The sequence below is a fragment of the Lacerta agilis genome, chromosome 6 (assembly GCF_009819535.1).
Source record: "Lacerta agilis isolate rLacAgi1 chromosome 6, rLacAgi1.pri, whole genome shotgun sequence".
NCBI classification, from domain to species: domain Eukaryota; kingdom Metazoa; phylum Chordata; class Lepidosauria; order Squamata; family Lacertidae; genus Lacerta; species Lacerta agilis.
The window spans coordinates 80,647,373-80,670,374 of record NC_046317.1 but is presented as its reverse complement, the minus strand read 5'-3'; the positions used below and the strand labels follow the sequence as shown (position 1 = coordinate 80,670,374).

General features: G+C 44.4%; 1 protein-coding gene across 1 annotated transcript in view; it reads right to left on the bottom strand.

Annotated features, from left to right (window-relative positions):
* TFAP2C (transcription factor AP-2 gamma) overlaps positions 1-8,182 on the bottom strand; it is a 33,379-nt gene extending 25,197 nt beyond the window's left edge. Inside the window, exon 1 of the mRNA XM_033153594.1 lies at positions 8,017-8,182. Coding sequence (XP_033009485.1) covers positions 8,017-8,046 — 30 coding nt within the window. The 5' untranslated portion in view covers positions 8,047-8,182. The remainder of the gene's footprint in view (positions 1-8,016) is intronic.
* Between the last annotated feature and the right edge of the window lie 14,820 nt (positions 8,183-23,002).

Sequence of the window (23,002 nt, the reverse complement as noted above, 5' to 3'; positions counted from 1 at the left end):
AAAGGCATTACCCCCTTATGAACTTCAACCACCACCGCCACCCAGAGACGGCTGCCTTTACTTTTTATAGTTTGCGAGTGGCTCACATTTTACCGCCGAAGTTAAGAGCTGTATTGCAGCCTGATCCTATACAAAGCTAGGTCGCCGTTAGCAATTTTGCTGGGCCCCAAGGATCGTGCGCGCTTGTTACAATATATTCCCACGAGTGCCTACTCGGAAGTAAGTGACACTGTTCAACGGGGCTCGCGCCTAGGGAAATACTCAAAGGCTTGCAGCCTTAGGCTGCTGCCACAAACACAACAAGGGATTTTTTGCGGTACGTTAAAGACAGATTTATTATGACATGAGATTTTTTTTCTTCTTCCTGGGCAAGAAACGACTATCATTATTTGGGACCTGGCCCAATTGAGACAGGAGCAACCGTTCACGATTCCCGGGACTTTCTTACAAATATGCCCACGGTCCGGATTATCAACCCGCGGACATCAGACGGAACTATTGCCTTGATCCTAAACTCATTGAATAGGAAAGAAAAGGGCAGCGTTTCTGGCTCAGAAGACTGCAAACCTTATGCACGTTTACACAAGAGTAAGGCGCACTAAATCCCGGGGAAGGCCTTTGTTTGTAAATAAATAGAATCCTAACAATGGTGGTAAACCGGTTTGCAAAAATTCTATTCGGCAGCCCTGCTATACCAAACGTAGAACAGTACCTTGTTGCGCACTGCGCACGCTTTCTTTAGCTAGAGCCCACTTCCACAACAGATCTGCTAGTCCTTCAAGGTGCCACCACACTCCCTTTTGTTTTTTGTTGACTCGAAGCGCGGGGTTTTCTTTCCCCCAACTGATTTCTGTACAAGCCTGGGCGGGTGCTAAGAGCTCGCCCTACGGTAGAACTAATCTCCGGCAAGTAGCCTTAACGACAGCGTCCTGTGTTTGCAGCGTGGGTTGATTAGATGGAGAAATCTCGACTTAGCATAATAATAAATATTAACAATTTAAGCTTGCGAACGAACAAAAGCATCCTTTGTGCTTAACGCCATTCCCCTAATGCACCGCGGACTTCCTGAGATGGGGACATTTACAAAAAGGGGAAGATACTGACAAGATTAAGACTTAAAATAAAAAAAGCACAAATGGCTCGCAGTAACCTACGATAATGCCAGGCTCTCACCATTGTGCCTACAACCTGCGCAGATAAAATCCAATCACATTCTTAAGACCGATGACATGAATGGAACAGACTCCCTAAGTAGAACTTTGAAAGCTACCTGCGCTCTTTGCAGTAGAGTATAAAAACGGGGTCTTGTGGCATCTATAGCCGAACACATTTATTATGGCTGAGTATACAATCCTCTTGGATTTTAGCCTCCCTTAACAAACCCTAAAACACCTCTCTCGTTCTGCATGCATGCACATCTTTCTTTTTAAGGGATTTGCTAAAGCAAACGGGTTCGGCGTGCCTTTTTAGAGACAAATAAGTTTTCCATCAGATGTGTTATTTATTGTCCTGAATTTGTATTCCTCACTAGAGTTTGGAAGTGCGCCGGTCTGCAGCGCAGGTGTAAATGGAGATTACTCTCAGGTAAACGGAGTTAGGATGGCAGCCGAGCGATATAGCGAAAGGCAAACTACACTGAAGCACATGCACACGAAAGCTCATATCAAGAACAAATTTAGTTGGTCTCTAAGGTGCTACTGGAAGATTTTTTTATTTTTTATTATTTATTATTTTGTTTTTACACTGCAAAGGTACTGGAAACACAAATCTAAATCCACGGAAGCTTATGCCACGATACGTGTGCAACTTTTTAAAGGCGCCACTAGACGGCTGTTTTTAACTGCTTGGTTACTTTTTTAAACTACAAATAAAATCGTATGCCGCCTTTTCTGCACTGACTGACGTTCCCGGTGTTTTACAGAAAATGAAGTTAATATTCATGGGATTTCTCTCAAATAATAGGCTGATCCCAGGGTCCATTGTGCTGAAGGAAAAACTCCTGTATCTCAATGGAGGTTCCCATAAAATTGTGTTCAGGGGGCACGTGTTATCTTCCTTTCTCCATTCGTCCACTTTCGTTCCAAACAAGATATGAACAGGTTGTCAGCTGGAGAGGACTGTGCCCCATATGCAATTCTAAGCATAACGTACTTCCTCGGAAGTCAAATGCCATAGAAATCAGGGAACTCTCTTTACACTTAGCTCCATTTCAATCAAGTTCCATTCACCGGAAACTCAAACATTGACCTCCGATTTGGATTTCCCTCTCCGGGATTTTATAAGCTTTTTATGGCGTGGTCCACGAAGTTAATGGGGCACCTAAGCGATTTACAGCGCATGTTTACTCAGAAATGGGCCCCACTTTAGTCCAACGGGGCTTGCTCACAAGGAAGTGTGCATAACGATCGCACATCCTTTCGCATTAAATAATTTTTTTAAAAAAAAAGTATTTAAAGTGTTTAACTTGGCGTCTGGAGGATGAAACACACTTTTTGTAAACAAGGGATGGTGTTGTTTTAAAAAGGCGATCAGTTTTCTTCTCTGTTCAGTCGCACTCCTGTATCTACAACTGAGCCTCATTAACTGGAAAGGGAGGTTGGTAACCCACTCGCCCCCGTTACCTGCGGGTAAGGCGTCTGAATTCAGTAAGATTTAATTCTGAGCAGACCTGGCATAGGATTGCAGCATTCTGACCTAAGCAGTTATCCTCATTCATTCATTCCACACACACACACCCCTTCAGCTTTTTGGAGAGGGGGAATTTAAAGAGCTCTTTTCAAGTATTTAACTGGAATCGTTCTGGATTTCTCTGACCTGGGGGAGGGGGGGAGTGCTTAAGGTGCCACACTAAATAACACCCCTTGGACCTTTTATTGAAAACTCCCCCCTTTAGAGTTCTTTAGAATAAAACTGATCGATTTATATTGTTCAGCTGTGCCTTTTTCTTCTCCCATCCACTTGGGATTCCTCAAATGGAACGCGGAAGTGGTCCAGTCGAAAGGCACGCTGTTCAAGTGAGCCTGCGATCTGGCTCACAGCTCCCCCTGCCCTTCCAGCTTTGAAACTGACCAGGTGAAGATTCTCAGAGCGATGTCACTGATCAGGTAAGGAAAAGGAGGTCGGGGTGGAGGGGGAGAGAAGAGCTAACCACAGCATGATTCTCCCCAGCCCTGTTATCTGTCAATCTGGCACGCAGGTGCTGGATCCTAGCAGTGACGGGGGGCCCAGCAAGGGCAAAATAATCCTCGTTTAACCGTAAAAAGGTGAAGCTGACTCAGCTTCTACGTTTCTCAGGCAGTTGGCGTCATTAAGGCTAGGCATCTCAGGAAGCAAGACAGAGGTAGTCTTAAAACCCCCTCAGAAGTGCCATCATCATCATCCCCTTAAAATACATTTATTTTGATCTCCTGCAGAACAGTCTAAATATGAGAGGGGGGGACTCCTAAAGGTTGAAATTTAATTAGAACCAAATTAGGGGTGCCCGTTGACCCTTCTTTTTAAGGGGTGCTCCAAAGTTCAGGGCACCTTTGATCGAGTATCTATCCTTGCTGACGTTTCAAAACTGAGGGGGTTATAGTTCAACCCTTTTAAAAAAGAAAAAAAGAAAAGAAAATCAGAATTATGTTTCAGCTCCCAAGCACTTTTACTAGAGAGCAAGTCCCAGTGCACACAGTGGCATTTACTTCAGAGTAAGCATGTGCAGGAAGCGTTCTTGCAGTGCAATCCTATGCATGTCTGATCCCATTAAGCTCAATGAGGTTTATCCCCAGACAAGTGGTCATAGGACTGCAGCCAGGCTGCAATCCTAACCCCACTTACCTGCGGTCAAGTCCCACTGAATTCAATAGGACTTACTTCTGAATAGTGGTTGGTGGTTAGGGTGGTCCTGCTGATTTCCTTTGAAAGGTTGTGAAGGATAATTCCCCACCTTTTGGAAACTCCCAACTTGAATTGAGTCCCACTCGTTTCAAATGAAATCGCCAAGTAAGACTGGGAATCTCTATATGCTTACTAAAGCAGTAAGACAGCCATTGAAAGTAAATTACATTATGGTGCAAACTTTTGTGGGCTTGGGTGTGAATGAACGGTGACTATTGTCTGTTTTTGCCAGAAGAGACAGCATACATTTGTAGAAAAAGCAAAGATACCATTCAGTAGCTAATTCGTTTCAAATTAAAATCAATGGGGCTTGCTTCCTTAAAAATGCAGATAGGCTCAGAGTCCGATATGCTGTTTTTAAATTGACATGAAGGTGAAGCAGAAATGTCTTAAAACAAATGCCTCCAGAGCTACCTGTGAAGTTATAAAGTGGCTTCAGGAAATTCAACTATCGTTATTAATTGTAAATCAAATTACAAGTCATACCAATCCTACATTCAGAAGTAAACCCCACTGTGCCCAATTTCTCCCAAATCAATGTGCATTTAATTCCATTTTAGGAGTGCAAGCCTATGCTTCTCTACTTGGAAGAAAGCCCCATTGAATTCAATGGGTCTTCTTACCAGGTGAGAAATCTTAGGGTTGCCCACTTCAGCTCTTAAATACATCCATTCAGAAATAATCCACACTTCTTTCAATGGAACCTTCATATGGGTGTGGTACAGGCAAAAGCAAGTCATGTTTAAAAAAACAACAACCAAGTACTGTAAAATTTTCAAGATGAGAACTTAAGGAAATGGGATCTTTGGGTAAGAATTTAAAACATGTCCCTCAAAACTCAACCACCTGAATTAGCAGACCCTGCCTACACACTGGAGAGGGTGGGGGGGGGAGAGGGAGAGAGACAGAACATCCGCGGAAAAGAATTGAGAACCAGTTTTACGTTTACACAACAACTCCCACTGTTTTTAAAACTTTGGACCACCGGGTGCCTCTTCTATACCTCCTCCGGTAGGTTTGAAGATCTCGACCCCACCCAAAGTACCTCTTTCCTTTCACTGCTCGCTTGGCTCTTTTCCAGCACAACCCCACCATCACCCCCAAATTAAATTATCCAACTTGTTCTAAATGTATCAGCGACGAGTGATGGAATTAATGCTGGCGTTCTTTCTCCCATTCATTCCCAAATTCAAGAGCTAAACTTTAACGTTTCAGCTCTAAAGAGATGGTAATACATATAGGAGTTGCCTGAATCAGAGACATCACCTGCGCGCTATGGGACTGGGGCATCCTCAGTCCTAAATATATTTATAGCCCAGTCGAAGCTCATCCCATTAATTATGATACACAAAGAAACTAAAGCACTATGCAAATAATGGGTTGGGGGGGGCAGAGAGATTCTTAGTAACAAAGTGGATGTTGGATATGTATTCGAGATAAAGCCTGCAATTTTAAGCACACTGAAGTCCCGTGGAACATATTTACACCAGTTCAAAGCCTCTGACAGTGCAAAAATTCTAGCATATTTTAAAAGCTTCTGTCACAGTGATTTAAAAAAAATGTTGCTGTAATTATGCTGAAGTATAATTAATATGAAGATGTATCTTTTTACACTAAGAGATTTGTGCTTTTGACGTGCAAATGTAGGCCCATGTCCAATCCATACCTCTATACATGTCTCGAAGCTATCAACATGAGTCTGACCAAACTGCGGGAGGCAGCGGAAGACAGGAGTGCCTGGTGTGCTCTGGTCCATGGGGTCACGAAGAGTCGGACACGACTAAACAACAACAACATACATGTCTACTCGTAAGTAATCCCTATTGAGGTCAATGGATCTGGCTGCAATGGTAAGCAAGCCTGGGGTTGTAGGCTTACCGGTAACTGCATACAGTCGCACATTGAATTGGCCACATAGAGACGCTCCTGGGGAATAATTCTCAAATACAGGGATGGGTGGGTTAATGTTTTCCCCTTTCTAAGTGATATGCTTGGAAATTTTATGCCCATTGAACTAAATGATTCACAATGGACGTGTTGATAAATTAGAGGAGAATTCTTGGGCGGACAGGCGCTTTTTGAAAACCCACGATGGATTTGAGGGTGAAACCGATATTTTGTGTGTGTGTGAGAATTAATGTGAATAGTAACTGGGAGGTTCCTAATTCAAGGGTGATGCTGCTCAGTTGCAACAGGTGGTTGACCATGTGCTTAAAAGAGGCGTTCCAAACGCCATTGCTATTTTCCTGCCCTATAGAAAGAAGTGGGGATTCCCAACCAAAAATACTGCGGGCAAAGGAATCTCTTAAATGGTAAACACCGTGACGAAGATATTTGTTTGGTTCAAAAGCTTACCTAGTTTCCTTGCTCCAGTTATCACTAAATGCCCATCTTTAGGGTTTCTGAACGAGCCCGGCTCCTGATATGCAAAGCTCATAATACATACAGCCTGCTCGCCCCCGTATTTATTCAGAATTAAGGCTACAACCCTAACCCCCGACCTACCTGGGAGTAAGCCCCATTGACGTCAGTGGGCCTTACTTCCGAGTAGGCATGGTTAGGCTTGCACTCTTAAGTCACGCCAGAGGAATTGCTCTAGTGCCCAGCATTGCAAAAGGACTCGCTTCTACCCACTTGCCTCAGGACAAATTTCAGACACCGAAATACTTGGCTTCAGGCTGGCGCGAGAAACGCAGGAGCAGGGCCGGGAGCTGGGAAGGGGGGAAGTGGCGGACCCCCCTCCCTACTCGCTCTGAATGTTAATTCTCTATCGATTGCAGGAAGCACTGAAATCATTTCGTAGAACAAGCCTAGAAATAGCTAGACTGAAGGAACGGATTTCCTTCAGGGAAAAGATCGAATGGGTTCAGACACTGGAAATCGAATGATACATCGAATTCCAGAAAAACCTTCCTAATTCCAGATAAACCTTCCTTTTGCTGTCTCTACAGAGGCTTTCCGAGGCGCGCATGGTTTTTAACTTCGGTGGTTTCTTATGACTAACTTGCTGTTTTGCAGTAACCGCTGGAGAGCAAGAAGAATCTTTGGGGTCGCCTTAAAGACTAGCTACTTTATAGCATTCCTGGACCAGTCAAACGAAGTGGAATACAAGTCTTTTCAGAAGTTGCCCTTGTCTAAGATAAAGTATGCATTCCTCCCCACTCACAGCCATCCTAGCCGTGTCTACTCCGAAGTAAGCCCTATTGAATTCAACGGGGCTTACTCCCAAGTAAATCAGGCTAGGGCTGCGGCCTTGCCGCTTGTTGCAGCAAAACCAGAAGAAAAAGTCTCGTGGCACCTTTAAAAACTAAGAAATGTGTTATGGACCAGTAAAGCTTGTGTCACAATCAACGTGTTACTCTCTTAAGATAGCTCAGCCGCTCCGGCCCATCAACAATTCTCTGGAACCGGAGACTTTTGGCTTCGGGCCGATCTGAGCTGTCATTCTACAGCGCGGCTGAGCGAGTTGGGGGCACTGCAGAGAACGTGGCGCCCCCTGCCCCTAAAGAAGGGGGCTTGCAGGCAGGAATGCAAAGAGGCTTAAGGCTGCAACCCTGGGCAGGCTTACTTGGGAGTAAGTCCCGTTGAACTCAAGCGACGGCTTTTTCATGCTCGTTTACTCCGAGTCAGTTAGAACAACACTCCGTCTCCGAGTCGCGCGCGCACCGGATCGGGCGGTTTCAGAGTACCATAGGACTTACTCCGGGGTAATGGAGTGCAAGGATTGCAGCTTTCCGTGAAAGTTAAGTCTTCTCCCTGCTTTTTCCTCAATGGGGTGCGATGCTAAGAATATATATGTGGGCGCATTGTTCAAAGTGAATTGGACCAGACTTTCTCCCACGTGCGCGAGAAGTTCCTCGGAAAGCCACGAGGTTCTCCGCCTTGGGAAAGAAATTCCTCAAACCCCTTCCCCTTCCCCCTACACAACCCGAGCTCTTCTGTGGAGCCTCCGAGGAACTTCTAACCTGTGGAAGGCTCAGAGCTCCAGGAGCCGAGCAAGACCTGCCGCCTGAAGCGACCCTTGATCATCCCCGACCGACTCCTACCTACATTCTGAGCCACCAGCCAAACCCCGCACCGCCTCCACAACTTGCAAAGATCCTGCGGGGAGAAAAACAAGGAAAGAAGGCGACTTACTTGCCAGTCGATCCTCCCTAGCAGAGACATGAGCCACCCGGTGGGGCTTTGCGCAGGAACCGACGGCAGGGGGGGCGGGGGGACTGAAACCCCACGCAGCTGCCTCTTCAACTGGAGTCCCAGCCAAAGCGCTCCACCTGGGCACACGGCGAGGCTGAACTAGGCGCCTGCGCAGATACCTGCTCATCTACTCTCTCTTGCTCTCTCAATCCCTCTCTCGCCCCCCCCCCCTTAAGCAGGAGCATTCCTCGTTTTTCCTGCTAGCTCTGATTCCTTCTGGTTTCAACTCCTGGATAATCATCTGGCAAGCCTCGTGGCGAGCTGATGGATATCTACCTGGGCTGCCATGTCTCCCCTCTTTGAATTTAAAAACGCAGGTGGGGGGCAAGAAAAAAATAATAAGGCAACCGCGGAGTTGAGTTGTCAACTTGAATAAAATATAGGGGGCAGGTAAGCCCCACCCTACATAATTTGGCACACACACTATTTGAATGGGAATTCGCTTCAACTTTGTGGGATGGGGCTCAATTATTTTATTGGGACCTCGGCCCCTAGGAGTTGGCTCCTATGTAATCCGGGCTGGTGTCTAGCAGGCAGAAGTTCTGGAGGTAGGGCTCGGAAATGCAGCAAAGTGGTGGGGTAAGCCCACCTGCTAAATTTCTGCCTCCCGCTGCGTCTCCAGCCCAGATCCATCTGTCACCTGCGACGTTTTCACCATTTTTGAACAGAATGTTCATTTAGAAGCGCCTTTCTCCCCTTCACTTTAACCCGCTGGGTGTTGCCGGCAGCATAGCCGACACAAGTTCTGCAGGTAAAACTTGCCCTAGCCCATGGCTTCACCTATTGGATTTCTGCCTGTCGTTGCACTTTTGCTTTAATTGAAAGGCCTCCTTTGCTTGCCGCGCGGCTACCCAACTTACTTAGGAGGTCTTGGATGAACTTAAAGAAGGTCCTCCTAAAACAAAGAGCATTCCTTTACCTGTCCCATCCCCACCAAGCGAAGAAACGAAAAGTAAATGAGCAACTAAATCGGCTTTTATTTTTATTTTTCTTCTGGTGCTCCTACTAATAGGAACAATACAGTTTCATCAGTGCACAGTGGTGCCTTATAAAGTCAGGGGAAACCAGACAGGCTCCTGCCCCGAGGAGCTTCCTATTGGGGGAAGAAAGCCTCCAGAAGGTGGAAACGCAGCGCTTCCACATTCTAGCCAGTATTTTTCATTAAAACTCCGTAGCGTAGCCTTGACTGTCGATGTTGATTTTAGATCTGGAGGCTGCTCTATCCTTTGTAGACTAAGAACCAACCCTGGGCCTCATTGATTAGTTATTTAGTTAATTAAAGCTTAGTGAGAACTTAAAACACCAGCTAACTTGGGACACGATCCAGCCCAGTGTGTAGGCGCTTCAAAGTTTTCTCCATTGCAGCAGGAGAGAGGTGTGCCGGATCCTCTGCATGCTTGCTTCAAGCTCCCCTGAATTATCCCGTCCCGTAAACCCATTCAGTTCAGAGGGACCAGGCACAGTGCAATCATAACCAACCCATGGCCACCGAAAATGAAGTTATTGGATTTAGGGAATGGTGAGAATAGTCTTGCACCTAGGGAAGAATATACATGTTTGCTAATCCCTGATACCAATGGGGCTAAATAGTTTCCTCTTATTTTGTCATAAGGCACCAGGGGATCTTTACTGATGAGTGAGTCTGTATATCAGGGCTTCCCAAACTTGGGTCACCAGCGTTTTTTGGACTACAACTCCCATCATCCCTTGCTGACAGGACCAATGGTCATGGGAGTTGTAGTCCGATAAACACTGGAGACCCAAGTTTGGGAAACCCTAGGCTATATAGATATAAATAATAATATTAATAATAGAGTTTTCAATTGAATAAATGACCAAGTCCAATAGATTTCAGTGGGACTCACCTTGACGAAAACCCATTCAGGATCCCAGCTATTCACTCTGGGCACAGTGGGGCCTGCTTCCATACGATTATTCTTTAGAAAGCCTGGACTTTGAGTCTAAGTTCAGGGTGCTAAATTTGGTGTTTACCCCCACATGATCATCCAGGGATGGCTGTGGCTAGAAACAAGCCCAAGAACAACCCCAGCCTCCTTGAAACATGATCAGACAGGAATGGTTATATGGACATAACATGCTTTAGCATAAAGCCAGATTGTCTTCTCATTTACACCCCCCTCCCCAGAAATGATTATACTTTTGTTGATATTTAGCACTTACTTAGCATTAATTTTTTGCAGTGTTCTAGCAACACAAGTACATCATCTCAACTATCTTGAAGGCCCTTGACAGCGCAACACTGTAAGGGTGCAGTCCTAAGCCTTACTTGGGAGTAAGCCCCCAATGAGCCCAATAAGGCTTACTTCTGAGCAGCTACAGTTAGGGTTGCATGGTAAATCAATGTTATTTTTACAGTATGCTCTATGCTAATCTGGCATAAGCACCAGAAAACTTGAAAGCCTTGTTATCACTTCATGCAGTTGCTACTGCAGTTGCCTTGCCTGCTGCGAGCAAGTCCCCTTCCCTGATCCACTGTAAAGAGGCAAGCGATGAGAGGTTGCTCCACCTGCACCTAGGCTGAGCTAGAGCTTAGAAGCTAGGAGCCTGTGTCAAAGGTTTAATGGGAAAACTGAGTTTTAAGGAAGGATTTGAAGATAGTAGTTGGGGGGGGGCAAGTGAACAGGGGGCACCTGTGCTTTTAGCAACTGCAGAGGAAAAGGAGTTCCATCTTTTGCAGCTTTCAGTTTGTCTAAAGCCCTCTTTCAATGGCATTGCATTGCAAACCAAGTCATGAATTCAAATTCCCCAGGGTGTTTATTATTATTATTATTATTATTATTATTATTATTATTATTATTATTATTAAATGTGTGGGCCTTTCCTTTAGCTGGGAGGACACATGGCAGGTGCATTGATCCTGCACCCATTTAACTGGGATTGAGCCCCATTGAACACAAGGGGATTTATTTCTGCCTAAACATGCATAGGTTTGGGGTGGGCGAGTCTGAGAGCAGAGCCTTAGGCAGGTCTGTGCAGAAGTAACGCTCATTCATTGAGCTCCGTGGGACTTATTCCCAGATACATGTGCATAGAGGCTAAACTCTGTTTTAGAAGTGCCCAGGTTCAGTAGCACCTTCTGCCATCGGGACGCTAACTCTCAGCCCCCGACCCAACTCAACAGCTCGCATGAAAATCGCCTGGTGCAGTCGCAAAGCAAATTTAAACACAGTTACAGGTAGGTAGCCCTGTTGGTCTGCCATAGTCAAAACAAAAAAATTAAATAACTAAGTTTGTTCTTGGTATGAGCTTTCGTGTGCATGCACACTTCTTCAGATACGTGTGCATGCACACTTCTTCAGGTATCTGAAGAATACCTGAAAGCTCATACCAAGAACAAACTTAGTTGGTCTCTAAGGTGCTACTGGAAGGAATTTTTTTATTTTTTTATTTTTTTCCAAATTTAAACAGTTTGGACTTGTGAAACAGCTTTCTGAAAGAAAAGAAGGAATACATTATTTCATTAACAGAGGAGCCATACTTTTTAGAAGGGGCGTGTGTGTGAAACTATGAGGCATGATCCAGTCAAGGTTAAGCAACGCCAAGCCCCTTTGAAATGAATGGCATTTGGGAAGAAAGAAAGAAAGAAAGAAAGAAAGAAAGAAAGAAAGAAAGAAAGAAAGAAAGAAAGAAAGAAAGAAAGAAAGAACCTTGCTTTCTCATCTCTGCGATCGGGCAGAGATAACTGAATCTGCAATCTAGTTTGGAGGACGTCAGAGAAGTAGGAAGATAACCAGGCAGAAACTAGATACAGAAGCTATAAACTTGTTTTCTTTAATGGGTTTGATGCTTCCTGCTACTCTCTAGGTTTGCCTTCTCAGAAAACATGCAGAGGAGAGCTGGCTCTTCCCTTACCAGTTTGCAGTGTGAAAGGACTAACGCTGACCTACTTTACCTGGGTGTTGTGGAAAGATAAGAGGCGAAGCACGCGCAGCATTATAAAACCTTACATAAACATACGGACTATCACCTTGAAAACTCTGTCAAGTTTGATTTAAATCTTTCTTTTACTGGATTTGGATGCTCCAGCCTGTCGATATCGCCCTGTGCCACGTCCTTTCCTTATCATCGCCCTCAAAGCAATATAAATCCACGGTTATTAATGATTATTTTGTTCAGATGTTTAATTTTCTGAAACGTGATAGGACAGAAGTGGGTAATTTCCCTGTCTGAGGGATCGAGGTGGGGGAAATGCTGAAAATGTGTTCTTGATTTCTGGAAAGAGGTTGGGGAGAGGGAGCCGTCTGTAATGCTGAGCCTAGTGAGCATATTTGAGTTTTTCAAGACGGACTCCCTCCTATCAATGCCTAGCTAGGATTGCGGCTTTAAAGGCCGATCCTATGCGTGCTCTACCCTCCAGTCAGTCTCTCAGCTTGCTCCAGCGAGTAGAGTTTTGTCCGACGTAAAGGAGAATCCGATCTGTTATTTCCTGATAGCAGAAATTAAAGTGTACGACCCAGGCGAAATGTAAGAATTTCCCCCTCTCCAAATGCCATTCATTTCCCTGCTTAATCTTGCTTGAATCCGGCTCCGTAGTTTCACATCCCCTCCTCTGCTTTCTAGAAAGTTTATGTCCTCAGCTAATGCAACAGTATTTTCCCTTTTCTAAAAATAAAAGAAGAAAGGCAAGGGGGAGAGAGAGAGAGATCTTTTTCTAAATTCAGACACTCCCTGCCTCACAGTCCAAACGTTTTAAATTTGCCATGATGGAACTAAACAATTTCCATCCAAGCTGCAGCTTTGTCTGGGGGGAGGGGGGAGGGAGGAAGAGAGCTTATGTTCAAATACGATGTAAATACTTCATTTTGTTTACAGTACTTCAGTTTTCATCAGGGTATGTCTCTAGCCAAAAAAAGGACGGGGGGGGGGGGAGAGAGCCCAATTCAAACCAGATATCCCCTCTCTCACAAACACCATTCGCATATACACAACACATAATTTCAAGCGGAAAGTTGTTGGTGTGGTTCTTCTTCCTTTCCCCCCCCAAAGGAACACAATGTGTTTTAATTTTCCATTATTTTTAGGCACCTTGGACTACATTTCAGGGAAGGCAGGCTTAGAAATATGTTCTCAAATAAATAAGGCTGAAGTTCTGTGCCCCACTGCAAGTAAATAAAACAAGTGGGAAAATGAGTAGCAGTTTGCAGGACAAACTTACAGAAATTAGTTCAGCTTTCAATTTATTTTTATTTTTATTTTTTAAAAAACAAGGGGAATAATTTGCCAAAAAATGAGCACTTTTGAAGCCCGGTAATATCCAAGTTTAACTGAGGTGTGGATTTCAATGCAACTGACATACAGACTTAATTCTCACACTGACATCAGTAGGACTTCAGAATGCTCCATTGTGGTTGAATGGTGTCTTGTTTTATTTAACAAGGTTTATATGGCACTTAATCAGAAAAAACCTCTAAGGCATTTGCATGAAATAATATAAGATAATCGTAAGGAAATATCAATAAAATCAAATTTTAGTCCATAAGAAAATACTGACATGTTGACATAACCAAAAATGATCAAATATAGATAAATCCAAGAGCTTAAAAGGTATTTATTTTACTTTCCCCCTTTTAGAAGCACAAATCACCTCAATTAGTTATTTATCCTTTCTACTGCTGAAGTTGAAACCACTATGCCGGTTTCCTTGTTCTTTACATTCTTGCTGCAATGAATTGGCTGCTTCTGCACTCTGATGCAGCTGTACTGCCCAAGTAGATTGGAGGGAAATGGGAAGTGTGGCTATTCCCAGGTGTGCACCTTACCACTGAAATCTTTGTCACCTTTTGTGTCGAGTAGATAAACTCTCACCACTGCAGCCTGGAGCTAATCCCAGCTAATCCACCCGTCCCACAACTGTGGTCCTACAGAACCATCTGAAAGAACATTGTAGACCACTGGCGATGCACAGATCGCAATTTAGGACTTGCTACTTGCGCGTGCTTTACGGAATATACAGGAGCGGACAGATTCCAGGCTGGTGGGATCTACTTTAACTTTCACTGGAATTCAGAGATTTATCCACTGGAGGGTGGTGCAAAAGATGATATGCTCAGAATTAAAGAATTATGTTCTAGGGGTTTGTTTTGAGTACCTGAATCAACAGAGCTCAGACTGAGAAAGAACTCCAGTTTAAAGGCTTGTTGGAAAAAAAGGTAGTTCAGTGTACAAAGGTTAAATTTATATTCAGGTAGGTTCTAAATACATAGTGGCCCAGTTCCCTAGCCGCCCCCCCAACCAATTGGCCAACCTGACAATCTGAGTAATACCGCACAGATGCAGAAATAAACCAAGTCTCTGTGGAGACTAAGTCCCACTGCCAAATAAGGATTCTTCCCCACAGGGACAAAAAACAGTGAAGTGCTATCTCCCTTTCTCTCTCCCTCTCTCTCTCTCTCTCTCTCTCTATATATATATATATATATATATATATATATACACCTCACTATCTTTGAACAGATGTGAATTCACCACAAATCTTAGCACAGTTTCACACATTTCTCTGCCCATTCGATGCCCATCCACTTTCATCACAGCCTAAAGAGGCGAATCTTCAATCAAAGAACTGTCAGATTATGGAAGAAGTTGTAATGTCTGGGCAGATATCCATTGAGGTAAGGTGGAGTGTGCCCCAGGGGGTGAGATGGGATGAGAGGATCCTCAAAGTTCCTTTCAGACTGATGATTCTTAAATAAGTACCCCCATAGCTCTGTTACCATTAATTGGTGAATGAGCAGGAATGAAGTCCTAGCCTAGAGAAATTTAGAATACTCAGAAAGGACCCTCAAGGGCAGATTAAGCATAGATCATAATGCTCAGGCCTATGCAAACAAATCCATCCTCCATTTGTTGAACCAAAATATGTGGATTTCATCTTGACTAATCTGTACAGTGCTAACCATTTCTACTGCAGAATGAGCCTTATTTAATTCAGTGGAGTTTACTCCCAGGCAAGTGGGGTTAGGATTGCAGCATTAGTTTCACTAACTTCGATAGCTCTAAATACCCAAGATTGAAAAGAACATTCTAGGAAACTCAATATCATGGTTGGAGTGTTTCCTAAACTTGGGGCTCCAGCTGTTTTTTGCACTACAAATCCAAACATCCCTGACCACTACTCGTCCTGTTAGCTAGGGATGATGGGAGCTGTAGTCCAAAAACAGCTGGGCTCAGTTTGGGAAACCCTGGATTAGGATCTAGAAGAACAGGGTCCCAATCCCCAGTCAGCCATGGAGCTTCACTACATGACCTTGGGCCAACCTCAGCCTCTCCATTTGGCTTACTTTACAGGGTTGTTGTGAGGATAAAATGACGAGGACGGAAACCACATAAGCCACCTTGAGCTTGCTGGAAGAATGTTGGAAGATAAAGGAAATAAGCAAGCAAGCTTTTTGGTGGAGTGGGTTTTTTTGTCTGCCATGTTGACTTCCAGCTGTGGCTGTCTCACATCCATTTGGACAGATGAGGCACTGCCCCACCAACCTCAACCTTCCCTATCCAGCCCAAATTGCCTGCCTTTTTACTGACAACCAGTCCAGGGGGTGGCACTATCCATCAACTCTCCTCTTTAGAGTAAGTGTTGCCCCTTTTCAGAACCACTAGAAATTATTTATATCAACAAATAGACTGAAATCACATAAACTATGTATGCAAGTATCTACTCGAAGGCATGACTTATGGCTTATTATCCAAATGGTCAGCTCTGAAGGTGCAGAGTTTGATGTGCAATATTTATATATTGTAAAGTGATTGTGCAAAGTCTCTCAGGCATCCTCGTCTGTCCTCCGGTGGGTGGGTATCTTGTTGTCCCCCGTTTCACGGGTACGGTTTCATCTAGCCTTTGCTAGTGAATGTTGCAGGTATTAACCATCGGCTTCTACAAAAGCATCACCAACCCCCTAACAAGGAAACCTGGCGACTGAGAAGTTGGTGACATCTGATTTTACCAAGGTAACCAACCATTGAAGTGTTGGAGTTGTTTAGTCAGGGTTAATCTTGTATACCTCTTGACGAAGTCCATTCCTTGATGAAACCGTACCTGTGAAACGGGGGACAACAAGCTAGCCACCCGTCAGAGGACAGACGAGGATGCCTGAGAGACTTTGCACGATCACTTTTCAGTCTATTTGTTGATATAAATAATTTCTAGTTTAAATATTTTCATAATATTCTCGTAGTTCATATTGTAGTGTTTTTCACGGTTTTGTGTATTTTATATTGGGCTTTCATTACCGTGTTTGTCTGTTGGCTTTTGCATACCTCAGCAGAACCCAGCAGGGAGGAGGATGGGGGTTCAACCCATTGGCTCCGCCTCTCATTGGCTCTGGTGCCACCTACTGGTGAGCTCCCAGACTTCTACCCTACCAGTCCTGGTAGACAGCAGCCACCACTGCCCAACACTGAGCTACAGAGAGACCCCAGCTTGAGGGAAAGGCTGTGGCTCAGAGCTAAAGCGGTGTTCCTGGTGTACTGTCCTCTAGTGGTTTGAACCACTAGAGAAATGTGCTATGTTCTTATGTGGCAGACAAAGAGGAGAAGACAAGCCTCTTGAAAAGCAGCCACCCTAGACCTCCCATGGAGGCCAAGCCTGGGAATTCTACCCTTCTTCCCTGCCATCTCCCAGGCACCAAAGATGATGGCAGGAGGATCAAAAATAGCACGAAGGGGGAGTGGGAGGATGGGATTTTTTGCACTGCTGGCAAAATTTACATCAATCAAAATGGTAGACTTAATTCTCACTGTCATATATAATCACACTAATAAGGTACCAGTGATGTGCTGTCAGCATCATAAAATATCAAGTGCTAGCTATTTAAGACGAGAGAAGGGGGAGGGGGAAACCCCTCCAAGCCTGCTTCTCACTACATTTTTCCTGACAGGTGGTAACATAATTGTGTTTGCAAACAAACACATGACTCTATCAATTCTATCAAATCTGTTTCAGGGCTACGTTTTAGGAATACAGGAGGTGAGTCAACAAACAGGCTCCAGTGGGTCCCATTCCTCTCTCCTCCACTTGTGGTCTGTAAGTCCTGGGTGTCCCTCTCCCCCCCCCCCCCAAAAAATAGGCAAGTCAGTCTTCTGCTCCTTTGAACCCCCGAGGGGAATTATGAATCCACAAGGCAAGTTTTCTGTGGTTGGTTTTTGCTAAATGCAAACGCAATTGTTTTTCAGTCTCGTTTATCTGTGAGAGTTCCTGAAGGTTTCTCATAAGGTACCCACATTTTATATTTCTTTTTTAATGTATTTTTATTAAAGATTTTCTTGATTTACAAAAGTATATACAATGACTCTCTCTCATATCCCCCCCCCCATGTAACATTTATACAAATCAGTTTCATTTGTTGAGACATTAGGAAGAAAAGGGGGAAAGAGGTGGACGGGGGGGGGGGAGAGATGGGGGTGAGGTCAGGTGACGATGTTTCTATTTTACTTAATATATGTAGAGTTTGATGTCAGCGTTGTTTGTGCAGGTTCTCTGTTGTTCGCTTGTGCTCCTTTGGTGGTGAGAGAGGTTGGGGTTGGCCTAGGGTGCGGTTGTTCATTTGTGGTTGGCTGTGGTGGTCTTTGTTTTCATGTGTGAGTGGGGTGGGTGGGTGTTTTGAATCAGGTTAGCCATATTGATTTGTATGCTGTTGGTGGATTTTTGTCATTGTCTTTTTGGGCTGTGTGTGTGATGAAGGTGAGCCATACTGGGGTGAAGATGTCTTCTTCTATTTGTCCCCCTGTCAGTTTCAGCTTGTTGGTTAGTTTTTCTAGTAAGGCTGTTTCCCATACTATTTGGTACCATTGGTCCATGCTTACTCCTGACAGGTCTCTCCAGTGTCTGGTTATGATTCTGGCTGCTGAAAGTAGGTGGGTTATGAGTTCTTTGTGGTGTAAGTGGGCATTATTGTGTTGGAAGATGTTTAGTAAGGCCAATTCTGGGGTGATTTCTAATACTTGCATGGTTATTTTACATATTTCTCATATGGTTGTCCAGAGTAGTTGGATTTTGGGGAACTCCCACCACATGTGGAGTTATGTGCCTGTGGAGGTGCACCCTCTCCAGCATTTGGTAAGGTTCCTGGGTGTATTAGCGCTAATTTTCTTGGCGTTAGGTACCACCTGTAGGTGAATTTCAGAGTGAGTTCTTTTCTTTTCGTTGATATGGATTTAAAGAGGGGTTTAGACCACATTCTGGTCCATAGCCTATGTCATCCTCCCATTGTTTTTTTGATTGCATCTAGGGAGTTCATGGGATTTTGAACATTTTATATTTCTTGGCTCAATTTCTATTCCCACCCCCCTCTGAGGTCTTGGAGTGGGTGTTTTTCCCCCTCTCCAACCAGCCCAGATGCCAAAGACAACAAGCTTTATGCATCTTTAAATTCAGCAGGTATGACAGGAGACCCTGCCATCTTAGTTGGTCTATTTACATGTTGGGGGGGGGAACTGATCCAAATCAACATGAGCTTACAGCATAAGCTCTCAAAAACTAGAGTGAGTGGCAGACATTGGGATCTCAAATTTCAGAGGTGCCCTGTGTGACACCAAAGTTCAGTGTCCCCACATCTTTCGCCTTCCATCCTGCATCATTGTTGTGGTGCCCCTGAGGCTCCATGCCCAGTAAAGGTAAAAGCTAAAGGATCCCTGGACAGTTAAGTCCAGTGAAAGGCAACTATGGGGTTGTGGCGCTCATCTCGCTTTCAGGCCGAGGGAGCTGGCAATTGTTCACAGACAGCTTTCCGGGTCATGTGGCCAGCATGACTAAATTGCTTCTGGCGCAATAGGACACTGTGACAGAAACCAGAGCGCACGGAAACGCCGTTTACCTTCCTCCCACAGCAGTACCTATTTATCTACTTGCAATGATGTGCTTTTGAACTGCTAGGTTGGCAGAAGCTGAGATTGAGGAACGGGAGCTCACCCCATCACGGGGATTCGAACCGCCAACCTTCCAATCGGCAAGCCCAAGAGGCTCGGTGGCTTAGACCACAGCGCCACCCGCATCCCTTTTCCATGCCCAATACAACCAAAGTGGTCCTGCCTCTTCTGGAGTCCTCCATCAGAAGATAATAGACACTTCACCAAACTGAGGGAACCTGGGGCATACACCTGGCCCTTTAGGTCTACCTGCAGAGGCTGCTTTCAGGCAGGTGTTCACACCTGCAGTTGTATTCTGCCACATGGTCTTTGCACAATGATAGTGCAGTAGTGATGGATTTATTCAACTGTATTTTGATCTGCAATGCTTCCCCTATGCAACCGTCTAATGCCATCTGGAACAGAAGCAGGTGAAAAATAAATCAGAATGTTTATGCTATCAAAAGTTACAGGATTTCAGCTGGAAGTTACAGAACATGAGAAAGGACTTCCCTAAAACTTTTGCAGGGGCAAGTGGTCTTGAAAGCGGCATTGCATGTGACCCCCCTGATAGCATCATGAACAAAAATCATAATGGATCCACAATGAAAAGGATGCCGGGGGGGGGTCCTAAGTCTGTTGCCCCAATCCTAAGCACATTAGTCATATTTAAAAGTGCATATGCTATATGTTGGAACACGGGTGGCGCTGTGGGTTAAACCACAGAGCCTAGCGTTTGCCGATCAGAAGGCTGGCGGTTCAAATCCCTGCGACGGGGTGAGCTCCCGTTGCTCGGTCCCTGCTCCTGCCAACCTAGCAGTTCGAAAGCACAAAGTGCAAGTAGATAAATAGGTACCGCTCCAGCAGGAAGGTAAACAGCGTTTCCGTGCGCTGCTCTGGTTTGCCAGAAGCAACTGAGTCATGTTGGCCACATGACCAGCTATACACTGGCTCCCTCAGCCTATAAAGCGAGATGAACACCGCAACCCCAGAGTCGTCTGCGACTGGACCTAATGGTCAGGAGTCCCTTTACCTTTTGTGCTTATATGTATGTACTTGGAAGTCCCATTGTGTTCAGTGGGGCTTACTCAGAGGTTAAGTGAGTGTAGGGCAATATGGGGCTAAAGTCAACATATCTGACGTTCTCTAGACTGAGGCCGATGCCCCAACCTCAAGGGTCACTGCAAATTGTTAGAGGTTGTTACTGCATAGTGTATTCTTCCTACGCTTCCCAAAGGCAAAGATATAGTCTCTGTTTGGGCGTTTCATGAGGGAGCAGCTCCTCACAGTGGTGTAGCAAAACAAGAAGTTAAATTAATGGGATCTGGTGGCTTAACATCTTTATTCATCACATTGCTTCTAGCTGCCCAGTGTGGAAAAGGTAGAAATTATTCCAATTTATTTATCCTCAGTTTTGTGAGGTGTTCTTTCCAGAACTGAGTCCAACCTACTAGCCGCGGATGTGATGAAGTTAGAGTGAGCTCCTGGTGTTCCATTAACAGAGTTCTCCACTCTTCTTGTTGAAGCGGGAGCAGATGCGAAAGAGAACAGAGACGCTGCACCTTTAATGGATGTGTAGAATTACATATAGCTTATTTTTAAAATGTGGGGCTTTCTGTTCCCCAGGCATCAGAGTCTGTAATGCTTCGGAATACCAGTTGCTGGAAACATCAGGAGGAGAGTGTGCTCTTGTGTTCAGGCCCTGCTTTTGAGTTTCCTACCAGCATCTGGTTGGCCACTGTGAGAACAGGATTCTGGACTAGGTGGGTCATTGGCCTCATCCTGCTTTATGCAAGAAAAAGTAGTTCCTCATCACAGAGTGAAGGTGGAGAACAGTACAGCATAAATTTAGGAGTCCCAACACTCGAGGAAGTGTTGGTTAGGAAGCTGACTGCTACAGTATTTAGATAAAGCTATCAAATAATATTTACTGCAAATGTGCAATTCTATATCATGGCCATTGAAAAGAGGTGTGTTTCTATTGATGATATATTTTAAAATTCAAATCTTGGCTTTCAAGTGTAAATTTACACATATGCATTTACAATTTGCGCAAGACTCATGATATGTTTTAGCTCTAGAAAATGCACTATAATTGCACTTATTTGTGCCTGATTGAACAGGAGGACTCCAGATATTAAACAAATGTGCTCTGGATAATAGCCAGACACTGGAGAGACCTGTCAGGAGTAAGCATGGATCAATGGTGCCAAATAGTATGGGAAACAGCCTTATTAGAAAAACTAACCAATAAGCTGAAACTGACATAGGGACAAATAAAAGAAGACGCCTTCATCACATACACAGCCCAACAAGACAACAACAAGAATCCACCAACCGCATAAGAATCAGTATGGCTAAGCTGATTAAAAAAAAAACACCCGCCCACCCCACTCACACATGAAAACAAAGTTCACCACAACCAATCACAAACAAACAACCACACCCTAGGTCAACCCCAACCTCTCTGACCACTAAAGGAACACAAGCGAATAGTAAAGAGAACCACACACAAGCGACGCTGACACAAAACCCCACACATACATTAAGTAACATAGAAGCATCACCACCCTACCCCAACCCCACTCACCATGGCCCCCTCCACCTCTTCCCCCCTTTTCTTCCTAATGCATAGGTAGGCAAACTAAGGCCCGGGGGCCGGATCTGGCCCAATCGCCTTCTAAATCCAGCTCGCGGACGGTCCAGGAATCAGTGTGTTTTTACATGAGTAGAATGTGTGCTTTTATTTAAAATGCATCTCTGGGTTATTTGTGGGGCACAGGAATTCATTCATCCCCCCGAAAAAAGAATATAGTCCGGGCCCCCACAAGGTCTGAGGGACAGTGGACCAGCCCCCTGCTGAAAAAGTTTGCTGGCCCCTGTCCTAACGTAACACTAATGTCTCAACAAATGAAACTGATTTAAAAAAAACACAAATGTGCTCTGGATTCTATTTTATTTTTTAAAGTCTTTTTCATTTTAGTTGAAATCACATACACTTTGACAAAAATAAAATAAAAAATACCAGTCATAAATACACACATACTGTACACCACGTGTTGAAATGGCCCATTCTTATGTTGCCACCTTCCAGACCTCTTGTAGAGGAGCCACAGGAAATGATCTCAGGGTCCAGGTAGGTTCACATGGAGAGAGACGGTCTTTGAGCTATTGTGGTCCTGAACCATTTTATGTGTCAAAACCAGATGGTATAAAAATACTTAAATAAACAAACATAGTTTTACCAACAATTCTCATTGGGTGGATATATAGATATATATTTTGGACAGAACTGCAAGTAAAAGGCGAACACTTAAAACTGGAGTGCAGATATTAGCAGGATCTGCTTTGGCAATTCTCAATTTCTTGTGGTTTTGAAAGGGGTTTTCCCCTTGCGTAGACAAAACTATTTGGTTCTGAATGCAGCTCTAGACCCAGAAGTGTGGGCGCAAGGCATCCCCATCTGGAAATGGGGAGGTGGGGCTGGAATTTCGGCTCTCAGAGCAAAGCTCCCTTCCCCTTCTTTTGTTGGAGGCTGGCATCTCTGGGAGTCAATGGACTGTTACCTTGTTAAACCAGTCTTGCAGAAAACTGTCTCCAGTCAAACAATAGTGATCTCAGCAAAAGTGTCAGCTCATCCCCTCCCCTCCATTCACTTCAAAGCCTCCTTGGGGCTTATGTAAATGCAACCATTATTAAACAGGGCAATCTACATTATTAAGCTAAGAAGCCTAAGCACCACTTATCCTCATGTTTTCTTTTTGTTTGTTTTAGGGTTTGAGTTGGGGTGTGTGTGTGTGTGTGTGTGTGTGTGTTACCCCAGTTAATTATAATTTCATGTCAGTAAATGCAAATTAGTTAACCCACTGGATTTGGTAGGATTTCTCATGGCTCTGAAGTGTTACAGCTTCTTAGAGTAACTTTTGCACATTGTTGTCATGTATACTATATCTATAACTATACACACACTTGGGATCTATGCAGTATTTCTCAGGTTTCTCTTGGCAAACCTTGCAATGTCCCGAACTGGTAGGCCAAAATTATTTATTACCATATTGTCCACAGA